Source organism: Loxodonta africana, chromosome 8, assembly GCF_030014295.1.
Source record: "Loxodonta africana isolate mLoxAfr1 chromosome 8, mLoxAfr1.hap2, whole genome shotgun sequence".
Lineage (NCBI taxonomy): Eukaryota > Metazoa > Chordata > Mammalia > Proboscidea > Elephantidae > Loxodonta > Loxodonta africana.
The window spans coordinates 68595392-68609142 of NC_087349.1; the positions used below are offsets into that span (position 1 = coordinate 68595392).

The 13751-nt window shown below is 38.6% G+C and overlaps 1 protein-coding gene across 7 annotated transcripts in view; it reads right to left on the minus strand.

The window, feature by feature from the left end:
- ICA1 (islet cell autoantigen 1) overlaps window positions 1-13751 on the minus strand; it is a 144508-nt gene that overhangs the window by 108147 nt on the left and 22610 nt on the right. For 6 of the 7 annotated variants that reach the window (XR_010322689.1, XM_064290015.1, XM_064290014.1 and 3 more), the window contains exons 3-4: window positions 11355-11520; window positions 6591-6663 (exon numbers count right to left, since the gene is read on the minus strand). Coding sequence is in view for 6 of the 7 variants with exons in the window: in XM_064290015.1 (XP_064146085.1) it covers window positions 6591-6663; window positions 11355-11520 (239 nt within the window). In the remaining variant the exon portion in view is untranslated. The remainder of the gene's footprint in view (window positions 1-6590; window positions 6664-11354; window positions 11521-13751) is intronic. The other variant, XM_064290012.1, reaches the window with a different exon arrangement.

Genomic DNA, 13751 nt, shown 5'->3' on the forward strand with positions numbered 1-13751 from the left:
TTTAACTAGGACTTAGGATTTCAGAGACAAAAACCTCTTCATACTTAGTTGCTGATGAGATTTTAGATGTGCCCCTAAAAAAGCAACTAGAGAACTATGAAAGCAATTAGGTTGGAGCAATCATTCATTTAGCACATATTTATGGATGATCTAATATATACCAGACACTCTTCATGCCACTGGGAATTTAGAGATGAACAAGGCACATAAAATCCCTGCTCTTATAGAACTTAGGTTCAAGTAGCAGGATACAGAAAACAAAAAACACAATCACAAACACAAAGCACAACAATATCAGATAGAACAATGGCGGGGTGGGGGGGGGATAAGAGAGAGTGGCTGGTAGCTGCCTGGGATTGGCGGTCAGGAAAGGTGCCTCTGAGCAGGTGACCATTAAGCTAAGCTCTAAATGACAAGAAGGGGCCACCTGTGAGACTATTAGGACATGGACATACCAACAGAGGGAACAGTGCAAAAGGCCTCAGGCAGCCTTTTGCAAGTGGTGGGCAAGAAAAAAAGAGCATAAAAGGCTGGAAAACTGAGCTGGGCCAGATCTTATAGGAATCTATAAGCCACGGTATGGGAATCTGAATTTTACTTACAGATGTTTTTAAGGAGCCCTTGGTGGCACAGTGGTTAAGTGCTTGGCTGCTAACCAAGAGGTTGGTGGTTCGAACCCACCAGCTATTCTGAGGGAGAAAGATATAGCAATCTGTTTCCATAAAAAATTTACAGCTTTGGAAACTCTTGGGGCAGTTCTACTCTACTGGCTTGCTGTGAGTTGTAATAAACTCTATGGCAATGGGTTTTAGAGGCTTTTAAGCAGGGAGAAATATGATCCAAACTACATTTTAGAAACCTTTTTATTTTAACATAATTTTAGACTTATAGTAAAATTGAAAACAGAGTACACAGTTCCCATACCTCCTTCCCTAAACACCTCTAAAAAAACCACTGAGTTGATTCCAACTCATAGTGTGGCCCTATAGGACAGAGTAGAACTGCCTGTAGGGTTTCTAAGGAGTGGCTGGTGGATTCAAATTGCCAATTTTTGGTTAGCAGCCAAGGTCTTAACCACTGCACCACCAGGGCTAGGTTCCTTTAATGTTAACATCTTACATAATCACTGTACAATTATCAAAACTAGGAAATTAACATTGGTATAATACTATTAATTAAACTACAGACCTTACTGGAATTTTAACAAATTTTCCATTAATCTCCTGTTTCTGTTCCAGGATCCCATCCAGGATCCCACACTGCACCGAGTTGTCATGGCTCCTTAGCCTCCTTCAATCTGTGATAATCCCTCAGTTTTTCTTGTTTTTCATGACTTCCATACATTTTAAGAGTATTGGTCTAGTATTTTACAGAATGTCTCTCAATTTGGGTTTCTCTGATGTTGTGATGATTAGAGATTTTGGGAAGGGTACCACAGGGTGAAGTGGCCTTCTCAGCACATGGTATCAGGGTCTATATGTATCAACATGCATTATCACTGGTGATGTTAACCTTGATCACCTGGTTAACAGATTGGGTTGTGTCCCAAAAAAATATCTGTCTCCACTTGGCTAGGTCATGATTCCCAGTAGTGTATAACTGTCTACCGTTTTGTCATCTGATGTGATTTCTGTGTTGTAAATTCTATCACTATGATGTAATGAGATGATGTAATGAGATGGATTAGCAGCAGTTAAATCAATGAAATCTACAAGATTAGACAGTGTATTAGGTCAATCTCTTTTGAGATAGAAAAGAGAAAAGTGAGCACAGAGACCTGGGAACCTTGTACCACCAAGAGAGCAGTGCCAGGAGCAGAGTGTGTACTTTGGACCTAGGGTCTCTGCACTGAGAAGCTCCTGGACCAGGGGAAGATTGATGACAAGGACCTTCGTCTAGAGCTGACTGAGAGGGACAGCTTTCTCCTGGAGCTGATGCCCTGCATCTGGACTTGTTGCCTACTCGTCTGTGAGAGAATAAATTTCTCTTTGATAAAGCCAACCACTTATGGTATTTCTGTTACAGCAGCACGAGATGACTAATACAGGTGGTGTCTACTGGGTTGCTCTGCTGTAAACTTACATTTTTTTTTCCTTTTTTAATCATTAAAAATACTGAGGGGAAATACGTGACTATGGAAATACCCTTCTCCTCAAACTTTTGCTTACTAATTGTAGCATCCTTCAGTGAATCTTGCCTGGCAGAATTCTCACTGTGGTATTTTCCTAAATGTGATTTTGTGGTTCCTTCATTCTTCCTATATTTATTAATTAGAATTATTTCATAAAGAAGGGCTACCCCTTCTTATCCATCCATTCATCCATCCTTCCATCAATTTATCTCCACATAGACTTAACAGATATTTACTTTATTCTATGGATTATAATTCAAAACTCTCATTGGTTATTTTGTTGCTCAAATTGTTTGACCATTAGGATCTTCTTTAGGTGTGCTGTTGTGTCCTTTCAACACACACCCATCCTTTTCAAGCACTTCCTTATATTCTGGTACTACAAGGTATTCCAGGCTTATCTCGAATTTTCCTTGCCCCAGCTTTGAAATCAACCATTTCTCCAAGGACTAGTCCTTTCATGTGTAATGTTAAAGGTATTTAGAAACAAAGATCTGGGCACTAGGCGTGCTTATTGATATGGAATGTTAGTATTTTCAGGCCCTCTCAGCTGACAGACCTAGGCAATATATGAATGTATGACTCAAGAAGACAAAGCATTATAATGACATGTGCAAAGAGCTGAAGATAGAAAAACAAAGGGAAAGAACATGCTCGGCATTTCTCAGGCTGCGAGAACTGAGGAAAAAATTCAAGCCTCAAGTTGCGGCAGTGAAAGATTCTATGTGGAAAATATTAAATGACACAGGAAGCACCAAAAGAAGATGGAAGGAATACACAGAGTCATTATACCAAAAAGAATTAGTTGACGTTCAGCCATTTCAAGAGGTACCATATGATCAGGAACTGATGGTACTAAAGGAAGAAGTCCAAGCTGCTCTGAAGGCGTTGGTGAAAAACAAGGCTCCAGGAATTGACAGAATATCAATTGAGATGTTTCAACAAATGGGTGCAGCACTGGAGGTGATCACTCGTCTATGCCAAGAAATATGGAAGACAGCTTCCTGGCCAACTGACTGGAAGACATCCATATATATGCCTATTCCCAAGAAAGGTGATCCAACTGAATGCAGAAATTATAGAACAATATCATTAATACCACACGCAAGCAAAATTTTGCTGAAGATCATTCAGAATGGCTGCAGCAGTATATCGACAGGGAACTACCAGAAATTCAGGCTGGTTTCAGAAGAGGACGTGGAACCAGGGATATCATTGCTGATGTCGGATAGATCTTGGCTGAAAGCAGAGAATACCAAAAGGATGTTTACCTGTGTTTTACTGACTACACAAAAACATTCGACTGTGTGGACCGTAACAAATTATGGATAACGTTGCAAAAAATGGGAATTCCAGAACACTTGATTGTGCTCATGAGGAACCTTTACACAGATCAAGAGGCAGTTGTTCGGACAGAACAAGGGGATGCTGATTAGTTTAAAGTCAGGAAAGGTATATGTCAGGGTTGTATCCTTTCACCACACCTATTCAATCTGTACGCTGAGCAAATAATCTGAGAAGCTGGACTACATGAAGAAGAACAGGGCATCAGGATTGGAGGAAGACTCATTAACAACCTGCGTTATGCAGATGACACAACCTGGCTTGCTGAAAGTGAAGAGGACTTGAAGCACTTACTAATGAAGATCAAAGACCACAGCCTTCAGTATGGATTGTACCTCAACATAAAGAAAACAAAAGTCCTCACAATGGGACCAATGAGCAACATCATGATAAATGGAGATAAGATTGAAGTTGTCAAGGATTTCATTTTATTTGGATCCACAATCAACAGCCATGGAAGCAGCAGTCGAGAAATCAAAAGCTGCTTTGCACTGGGTAAATCTGCAACAAAGGGCCTCTTTAAAGTGTTGAAAAGCAAAGACGTCACCTTGAAGACTAAGGTGCGCCTGACCCAAGTCATGGTATTCTCAATCACATCATATGCATGTGGAAGCTGGACAATGAATAAGGAAGACCAAAGAAGAATTAATGCCTTTGAATTGTGGTGTTGGGGAAGAATACTGAGTATACCATGGACTGCCAAAAGAGCGAACAAATCTGTCTTGGAAGAAGTGCAACAAGAATGGTCCTTAGAAGCAAGGATGGCGAGACTGCGTCTTACATACTTTGGCTATGTTGTCAGGAGGGATCAGTTCCTGGAGAAGGACATCATGCTTGGGAGAGTACAGGGTCAGCGGAAAAGAGGAAGGCCCTCAATGAAGTGTGCTGACACAGTGGCTGCAACAATGAGCTCAAGCATAACAATGACAGTAAGGATGGCACAGGACCGGGCAGTGCTTCGTTCTGTTGTGCATAGGGTCGCTATGAGTCAGAACTGACTCGACGGCACCTAAAAACAACAACATACTAATCGATGCATACCCAATCATCTAAATTTATTTCTTTCTCTGTGTATACACTAAAAACCACAAGTTCCTACTGATGCCTCTGATTCTAATGCAGCAGCGTTCATTCTAGTATTCCCAGTTCCCTCATTTGTAATTTGTTTCTATTACTGGCAGTGAGAAATTTGGCGCTCATTATTTACAATACATTTTCTTATTTTCCAACCCGAGTATACACATGGAAACCCTAGTGATGTAGTGGTTAAGAGCTACAGCTGTTAACCAAAAGGTTGGCAGTTCAAACCCAAAGGCGTTTCTTGGAAACGCTGTGGGATGGTTCTACTCTGTCCTACAGTGTCGATATGAGGTGGAATCCACTCAACGGCAACAGGTTATGGGTAGTATACACATAAAGTAGGTTCAGAATTGCTAACTCATACCCCTGCAAGGAAAAAAATAAATTACTAAAAACTGTACTCTAAAAAAAAATTTTTTTTTTTAGAGTACAGTTTTTGTGTACAGTTCTTTTTGCCTTTAGCCTTAGTGTCCTAAGTATTGTTTTTCAAAATCACTTAAGTTAATTCTTTTCTTCCCCACTTTAATCAGTGCAGTTATGTTATTCATTTATACATTATGTTCATTTGTTACTCTTTGCATTCCATTTTTGACTCTTCCACATCCTGGTTGGTTTTAAGTATCCATTTTTTGAGCATGTGAAATATAACTCTGGTTCCAAGAGTCAAAACTATACAAAGGTATCCCTACAGCACATCTCTGTCCTTATTCCTTCTACCCCAGTCCCATTTCCCCCTTCTTTCCAACCATTTCCTACCCACTTCCAGCTGGTAACCTCTTTAGTTTCTGGTTTATCTCTCCTAATTTTTTTTTTTTTTTTGGCATAATGAGCAGAATACACATATATTTGCTTATACATATATCCTATTCTTTCTTAACATATATATTTCCTTATTATACCCCTTTCTTTCTTACATGACGGGTTGCATACTTTTGTACTTTTCCTGTTCCACTTAATACATACTCAAAATAACTCCATATCAGTTCATAGAGATTTTCATCTTTTTTAACAGCTCTAAGAAGTGATCCTCTGAACAGAAATGATGTGCACATCCACATTAATCTTTCTAATAGAAAATACAGGAAACCTGGAAAGAATGCATGTGGATACCCATGACTTTCCAGGATCTTGAACTTCCAGTGGAGAATATCGTGCACCACGTGTCTTGGCTTCCTCATAGCTTAAGACCCTAGAGTTATAGCCCAGTAGAAGTCTTAGCTCAAACACTTAGTAAATGTTAATACAGATAGTTTTTAAAATTCTACCTCTAAGTCCTATGATTTTGGACTTCCCAAAACAGTCTTTTTAATAGAAGTTTACTACTGAAGGAAAATAAACAATTGCTAATTCATGCACATCAGAAAGAGGTTCACCCACAGTCAGAAATAGAGAGACTTCTCATATTCTGGTCTCAGGAATATAGAAATCACATTATTAAAATGATCTATAAATGGAAACTTAAAAACAGTAACATATGACTTGGCATTTAGCATTTCAGAGATAACTTTGTTGGTAATGATTTTCAGACAAGATGGCGCTGAAAAATTGCATTCCCCAATTACACAGCATCCAGCATAAGAAATGTTCACCAGGATGCACTGTCAGCAAAATGTTTCAGCGAATTGACTATAAGCACCTTCTGTATTTGATGAATTTAAAAGGAACAGAATTGGGCATGAGAGAATCAGGGCAGTAAAATAAAATTCTAAAATTAAAAAGCACAAGATATAAACTGAGAAAACTTTTTATAATTGAGGAAAAAAATGGCATGTTTATATCCATGGGTGATCCAATACAAAATTCTTCGATTATGGTACTTTCATTGAAACAATCTATTTAAAAGTTTTCTGATAAAATTATTAGAGACCCTCCTCCCTACCCCTTAAAGAGTAAAGACAAACACCAGTAAGTAACAGTTTCCTTGTCTTGCTTCCTAAACATACTGACTGGTATATTAAGGCAAATTACCATGCTAACTATTTCTTGCTGTCTATTTATTTGATTAATTTTCCCAATGGCCCGATGGCATACTTACAACATATCCTCTTTTGATAAAGTACAATTGCTTTAGACAAGTCCAAACAGGTTCTCTGGATCGAGTGAAACAGCTGTAATAAATGCACAAACACAATGCTAAATAATACAGATAGCAGTGAAATAAAAATTATAACCAACATAATCCTAGTGTTTGCCTTGTCCGTTAAAAACAAAACCACATGCCTAAGTTGCTCTTGGTGTTACATGATGTTCTGTACAGAGATCATGACCCAAGCCTTTAATATGTTTCTATTATTCTATATTTATCAGAATTCATCATGTCTGTGATAGATCTAAATTAAGATCTGCCAAACAATGATTTCCTCCAGACTACTGAAATAACTGAAAAACAGAAATACTAAGTGAAGGGCCCAATTACACTCATAATCCAATTTTGTTTCTTTTACCACTTGCTGCCTTTTCTAAAAAATGGAGGCTCTGTCCATTAAACGTCATATTTAGAAGGTGATATTAACATATTTTATGATCATAATGTATTTTATGGCTTGCTTATATAACTCAATAAAAAGCAAACAAAAATCAATCAGCTGAATGCTCTGTTTAGAAGACATCTCGTGAAATGGAGTTTAGCTAGCAGCCCCCATCACTCATTATTTCCCCAATGATTTCATAAAAGACAAAGACAGACAACCTAATACACAATACTTGGCAAGAATAGAGGAAATTGAGAGCCAGGTGCAGCTGTACTGAGAAGACTCTAACTAGGCTTTAACTTACGACGGTCTCAGTTTTTGCTTCAGAACTAAGAAAGCTCAAGAAAAAGTAAAACGGTTACTTCACACCTTCTCCTCCCTCTGGCCACCAACTCAGAGGCTACAGCTGGTATTGATTAGAAAACCTGCCTACAAATGTTCTGCCTCTGAGGAGCCACTAAATGAGGCAGGGTAGGTCTCCCCTCTTCCTGTCTTCCCGTGTCCTAGCTTATGAGCCACAGTGATGTAGCAATTGTGTCCTAGATCCATAAAGCCCTTCAATATTTGGGTAAAAACAGATGATCTGCTTCATAATAAATATGACCAAATTATCTAATAAAAATGGATACATGCATACATACTTAGAAGATTAGAAATCATTCCTAGGAAGCTTAATATGGTGCAACTTGGTCACAAAGAATATAAATGTACTAATTCCATTTCATTAAACCGTATCCTCCTCCAGTTAGGAAAAAAAAAAAAAAAAAACACTCTTCCCTGTAAAACAAAACAGAACACCAGCAGTCTGAGTCTGTTCCTTAGCAAATGTTTGGTACCAGTATTCTTGGTCACAAATCACTAAGATGTAATAACTGATGTAGGAGCAAGGCGGTTTAAAAGTATGCTCAGAAGCTGTTCAGTCACATTGTTTACTTTTAAAAAATTGAGAGATACAATAAATGCAATAAAATGCACAGGTCTGAGGCGTTCAGTTCTGTGAGTTTTGGCAACCGTATCCACTTACGTAACCACATCCAAAACAAGATGTGAAACATTTCCATCACCCTGTCAGTCCCCTCTGCCATGAAAATTATTTACGGACTTCTGTTACCATAGGTGGGTTTTGTCTGTTCTCGTACTTAGGTGCTATTTTTTAAGAATATGATTTCATTAACATGAAATTTTGATAAATATTTAAATTTAGTGTAACATTACTGCATTGATTTCCCAACAAATTGTAATAAAATCTGCTTGCAATGGTTAATTTCATGTGTCAGCTTGGCTAAGCTATGTTGCCTTGTTGCTCAGTCAAATGCTAGCCTAGATTTTGCTGTGAGGCCATTTTGTTGATGTGATTAACATTTATAATCAGTTGACTCTAAGCAAAGGAGATTACCCTCTATATGTGGGAGGCCTCATCCAATCAGTGGAAGGCCTTAAGAGAAAAAGCTGCGGTTTCCTGAAGAGAAAGAATTCTGCTTCAAGGCTGTAACACAGATACCCTGCTAGAGTTTCCAGCCTGCTACCTGACTTAAAATTTCAGACTTGTCAGCCTCCACAATTACGTGAGCCAATTCCTTAAATCAATCAATTCAATCTCTCTCTCCTCTCTCCCTTTACACACACACACACACACACACAAAATATATGGAATACATATATGTGTATATACAGAAAGAGAGTATATAAACTCTGAGTATATATACGCTCTCTCTCCCTATATATATATGAATATATATTCTCTCTCCCTATATATATACACACACACACATACACACAAGGAATATATATACTGACCGTTATTATAATTTGGCACACACGCTTTCTGTACCAGCCAAATAAAATTCTTGGCTTATAAGCTAGCCTTGTATGGGTAATTCTGCGTCAGAATACATCAAAATGGTTTGTATACTGTTTTCACGTTTCATTGATGGAACCCATTCTTCCTATAAACTTCAACATCAGTATTAACATTTCTGTACCAGAAACCTCTATTATGTATAAAATTATTAGTCACAGATAAGTACTTTGGCTACTATGTGCCTAGAACAGCAGCTATTTTGATTACAGCACACTAGGTTCAGTTTAAAGTGCCCTTGCAAGAGCTAAATATAGATATAAAACTACTCTATTGTTTTTAATATACTAGCATTTTAACATATGAAATTACTTTTAGAATAATGCTTCTATTTACTAGGCTGCTAAGAAGAAAAAAGTAAAGCTATGAGATGTGAAAAGCATATGTAATTTACAAACATTTTAACTAAAACCAGAACAGATACCTCCCGGTTCTATTTTTCTGCATTGCAGGAATCTCCTCGAACATCCCTGTCAAATCCAGCTTCTATTTGAACACTTCCAATGGCAGGGGAAAGAAGGAGCTGGGAGCTAACATTAATTGCACTAACATGTACACTTACTTAGTCAACAGTTATTGACTATGCACTCCATGTCTGGCTGGGGATACTGCAGTGAATAAGGCTGTCACAGAAATGACCTCATAGTGGAGGGAAGACAAACAAATCAACACTTGAGATAATTCCAGGGATGATGAATACTATGCACAAAGTTAAACAAAGTCATATGCTAAATAGTCAACAGGAGTGGTGTACGTAGGGGTTAGAGGTGGACTGGCAGAGACTTAAACAGCATATTCAGGAAAAGCTTTTCCAAGATGAGGTGTAGGCTGGACCTGAATTTTGAGAAGTCAGTGAAAGGACAATCTGGGGAAAGACTGTGCAGGCAGAGAACAGAGGAAATGCTTTGATGGGAGTGAACTTGTCTTGCTGCGGACTGAGAATGGAGAAAGGCCATCATGGCTGAGGGTGGTGCCTGCAGTGTAAGTGGTGTGGGAGGGAGAAAACTCAGGATAGGGGGCAGGAGCCAGACGAGTCAGGAGCTGGGCTAGGTACTAGAGATGACGTGTGGAAGGCACTTTGAATGGTCCCTGGGACATAATAAAAAAAAAAAAACATAATAAGCACTCAATAAATGCTAGCCATCGCTCTAATTATGGTCGAATTTGATCTTCACAATAGCCAAAATAAGTAAGCACTTACACCTTCATTTTATACATTAAGAAATGAGGATAAGAGAAATTGGGTAATCCTCCCAAGGTCACTACAGCCAGTAAGTGGCAGACTTGGAATAGTCTCCCAGTCCATCTAACAGGGCACTCAGAGTTTCACAAGCCAGCCCATGCTTTCACTGGACAACATAAAAAGTTCTTCCTGTGTCTGGTTCTATTCTCAGAGGAATGGAATGAATCGAATCCCTTTTCCACATGGACCTTCCTATAAAATTGACAACATGTCTCCCCTTAACTCTCTCTGTTCCAGGATAACCATGGTTTCCACTAATCTGGTGACCATTCTCTGAAAGTATTTTGATGTTTTAAGCTTTTTATATTATTCCCATTCAACGTTCATTAACTTTTAGCTTACCTATTAAATTTAGAGATCATTCTGAATCCTTATTAGACCATCTAATATATTCTTCCTCTCAGTGCCCTGTCATTAACAGAGTGGATAAGTGTGCTTTTTAAATCTGAATCCAAGCTATTGACAGAAATATCCAGCAAGACAGGGAGTTAGTATGCCTTCCACCAGTTCTATTAATACTCTAGATTAATCAGATATGAATACAACTTACTGCATAATTAACTAGTCTAACTGAATATCTGCTTAGTCAATTCATTCTAAAGATGTTCAGGGTTCAATACCAAGCCTATTAGACTTTACTTTTCAGGATCTTTTAGTCTCATTCTTTTTTCTTTTTTAAATATAAACATTTGCTTGAGGCTAGGTGGTGCAAATGGTTAAGTGCTTGACTACTAACTGAAAAGTTGGCAGTTCAAACCCACGCACGGGTGCCTCAGAAGATGGCCCAATGATCTGCTTCCTTGAAAACCTTATGGAGCAGTTCTACTCTGCACACATGGGTCACTGTGAGTCAGAACTGACTCAACAGCAACTAAAAACAGCAACACCAACGGTCTTCAGAAACCTCTCCGATTCTGATTCTCCAGATATCACTAGCAGCGGCTCTTTGATTGCATTAAATTTTTCAACATTTATTGAGAATCTACCACATGCTGTGCAATCCAACTAAGTGCCTGAAAAACAAACTGAGGCATCCATCAGTGCTTACGTGATCATTTGTATGTTCTCAAAAATATGCTGGGATGCAACTTACCTGATCCCAGATTCTTTTCAGATTTGCAATATATTTTCAAAGAAAACCACACCTAAGATTGTCCAGTTAGTAAATGCCCAGACCCTGATCCCAGCAAGGTGGCCTACTGGTTCTGAGAGAGAGAAAGCACTCACCTCTAGTTTGGCATCCAGGTCTGCATCAGAGGCAACAACGTGTTCATCTTCTTTCTTTCCTGTGGCTTTAATAAATGCCTGTTTTGTTTCCCAATACTTCTGTTGCATTTTATTTACAACTGACTTATCTTGAGCATATCGATCATTTAAGTCCCAGGGATAACTGCTAAAAAAAAAAAAAAAAAATTGTTTTATTTGTGACTTTCCTCAAGACCAAGACATTTTAGTCTGAAAAGAACCTATCTGAACATTCTTTCCACCACTTGGCAGTCAGTTTGTTACACTGTGGTGGCTTGCATGTTCCAGTGATACTAGAAGCTAAGCCACCAGTATTTCAAATACCAGCAGGGTCTCCCACAGTGGATAGGTTTCATGGAGCTTCCAGACTAAGACAGGCCAGGAAGAAGGACCTGGCAGTCTACTTCTGAAAAAACTGGCCAGTGAAAATTTATGAATAGCAGTAGAACACTGTCTAATCTAGTGCGGGAAGATGAGCCCCTCAGGTTGGAAGGCACTCAAAATATGACTGAGGAAGAGATGCCTCCTCAAAGTAGAGTCGACCTTAATGATGTGGATGGAGTCATACTTTTGGAACCTTCATTTGTTGATGTGGCATGACTCAAAATGAGAAGAAACAGCTGTAAACCTCCACTAATAATTAGAACGTGGAATGTAAGAAGTATGAACCTAGGTAAATTGGAAGTTGTCAAAAATGAAAGGCAGCATATAAAGATCAATATCCTAGGCATTAATGAGCTGAAATACACTGGTACTGACCATTTTGAATTGGACAATCATATGGGTACTCTGCCGAGAATGACAAATTGAAGAGTAATGACATCACACTCATTGTCAAAAAGAACATTTCAAGATCTATCCTGAAGTACAACGCTGTCAGTGATAGAATAGTATCCATATGCCTACAAGGAAGATTAGTTAATATGGCTATTATTCAAATTCATGCACCAAATACTAAGGCCAAAGATGAAGAAATTAAAGATTTTTACCAAATTCTGCAGTCTGAAATTGATCAAACATGCAATCAAATTGCACTGATAATTACTGGTAATTGGAATGCAAAAGTTGGAAATAAAGAAGTAGCAATAGTTGGAAGACACAGCCTTGGTGATAGAAATGATGCCAGAGATCACATGACAGAATTTCGCAAGACCAATGACTTTGTCACTGCAAATACCTTTTTTCACCAACATAAATAGTGACTACACACATGGACCATGCCAGATGGCATACACACAGGAATCAAATTGACTACATCTGTGGATGTGAGACGATGGAGAAACTCAGTATCATCAGTCAGAACAAGAACAGGGACCCACTGTGGAACAGACCATCAACTGCTCATATGGCAGTTCAAGCTGAAGCTGAAGAAAATTAGAAATCCATGACAGACAAGGTATGACCCTGAGTATATTCCACCTGAATTCAGAGATCATCCCAAGAACAGATTTGATGCACTGAACATCAGTGACCGAAGACCAGATGAGTTGTGCAATGACATCAAGGACATCATACATGAAAAAAGCAAGAAGTCATTAAAAAGATAGGAAAGAAATAAAAGACCAAAATGGCTGCCAAAATAGGCTCTCAAAGTTGCTCTTGAATGTGCAGTAGCTAAAGCTAAAAGAAGAAATGTTGAAGTAAAAGAAATGAACAGAAAATCTCAAATGGTGTCTTGAGAAGACAAGGTAAAGTATTGTAACGACATGTGCGAAGACCTAGAGTTAGAAAACCAAAAGGGAAGAACACAGTCAGCAATTCTCGAGCTGAAAGAACTGAAGAAAAAATTCAAGCCTCAAGTTACAATATTGAAGGATTCAACAGGAAAAATATTAAACAATGCAGGAAGCATCAAAAGATGGAAGGAATACACAGTCAGTGAACCAAAAAGAATTGGTCGATATTCAACCATCTCAGGTGCATATGATCAAGAACTGACGGTACTGAAGGAAGAAGTCCAAGCTGCACTGAAGGCACTGGCAAAAAACAAGGCTCCAGGAACTGACCGGAATACCAACTGAGATGTTTCAACAAATGGATGCAGTGCTGGAGGTGTTCACTCGTCTACGCCTAGAAATTTGGAAGACAGCTATCTAGCCAACTGACTGGAAGAAATCCGTATTTGTGCCCATTCCAAAGAAAGCTGATCCAATAGAATGCAGAAATTATCAAACCCTATCACTAGTATTACCCACGAGTAAAATTTTACTGAATATCATCAAAAGCAGTTGCAGAAGAACATCGATAGGGACCTGCCAGAAATTCGAGCCAGATTCAGAAGAGGATGTGGAACAAGGGCTATCATTGCTGATGTCAGATGAATCCTGGCTGAAAGCAGAGGATACCAGAAAGATTTTTACCTGTGTTTTACTGACTATG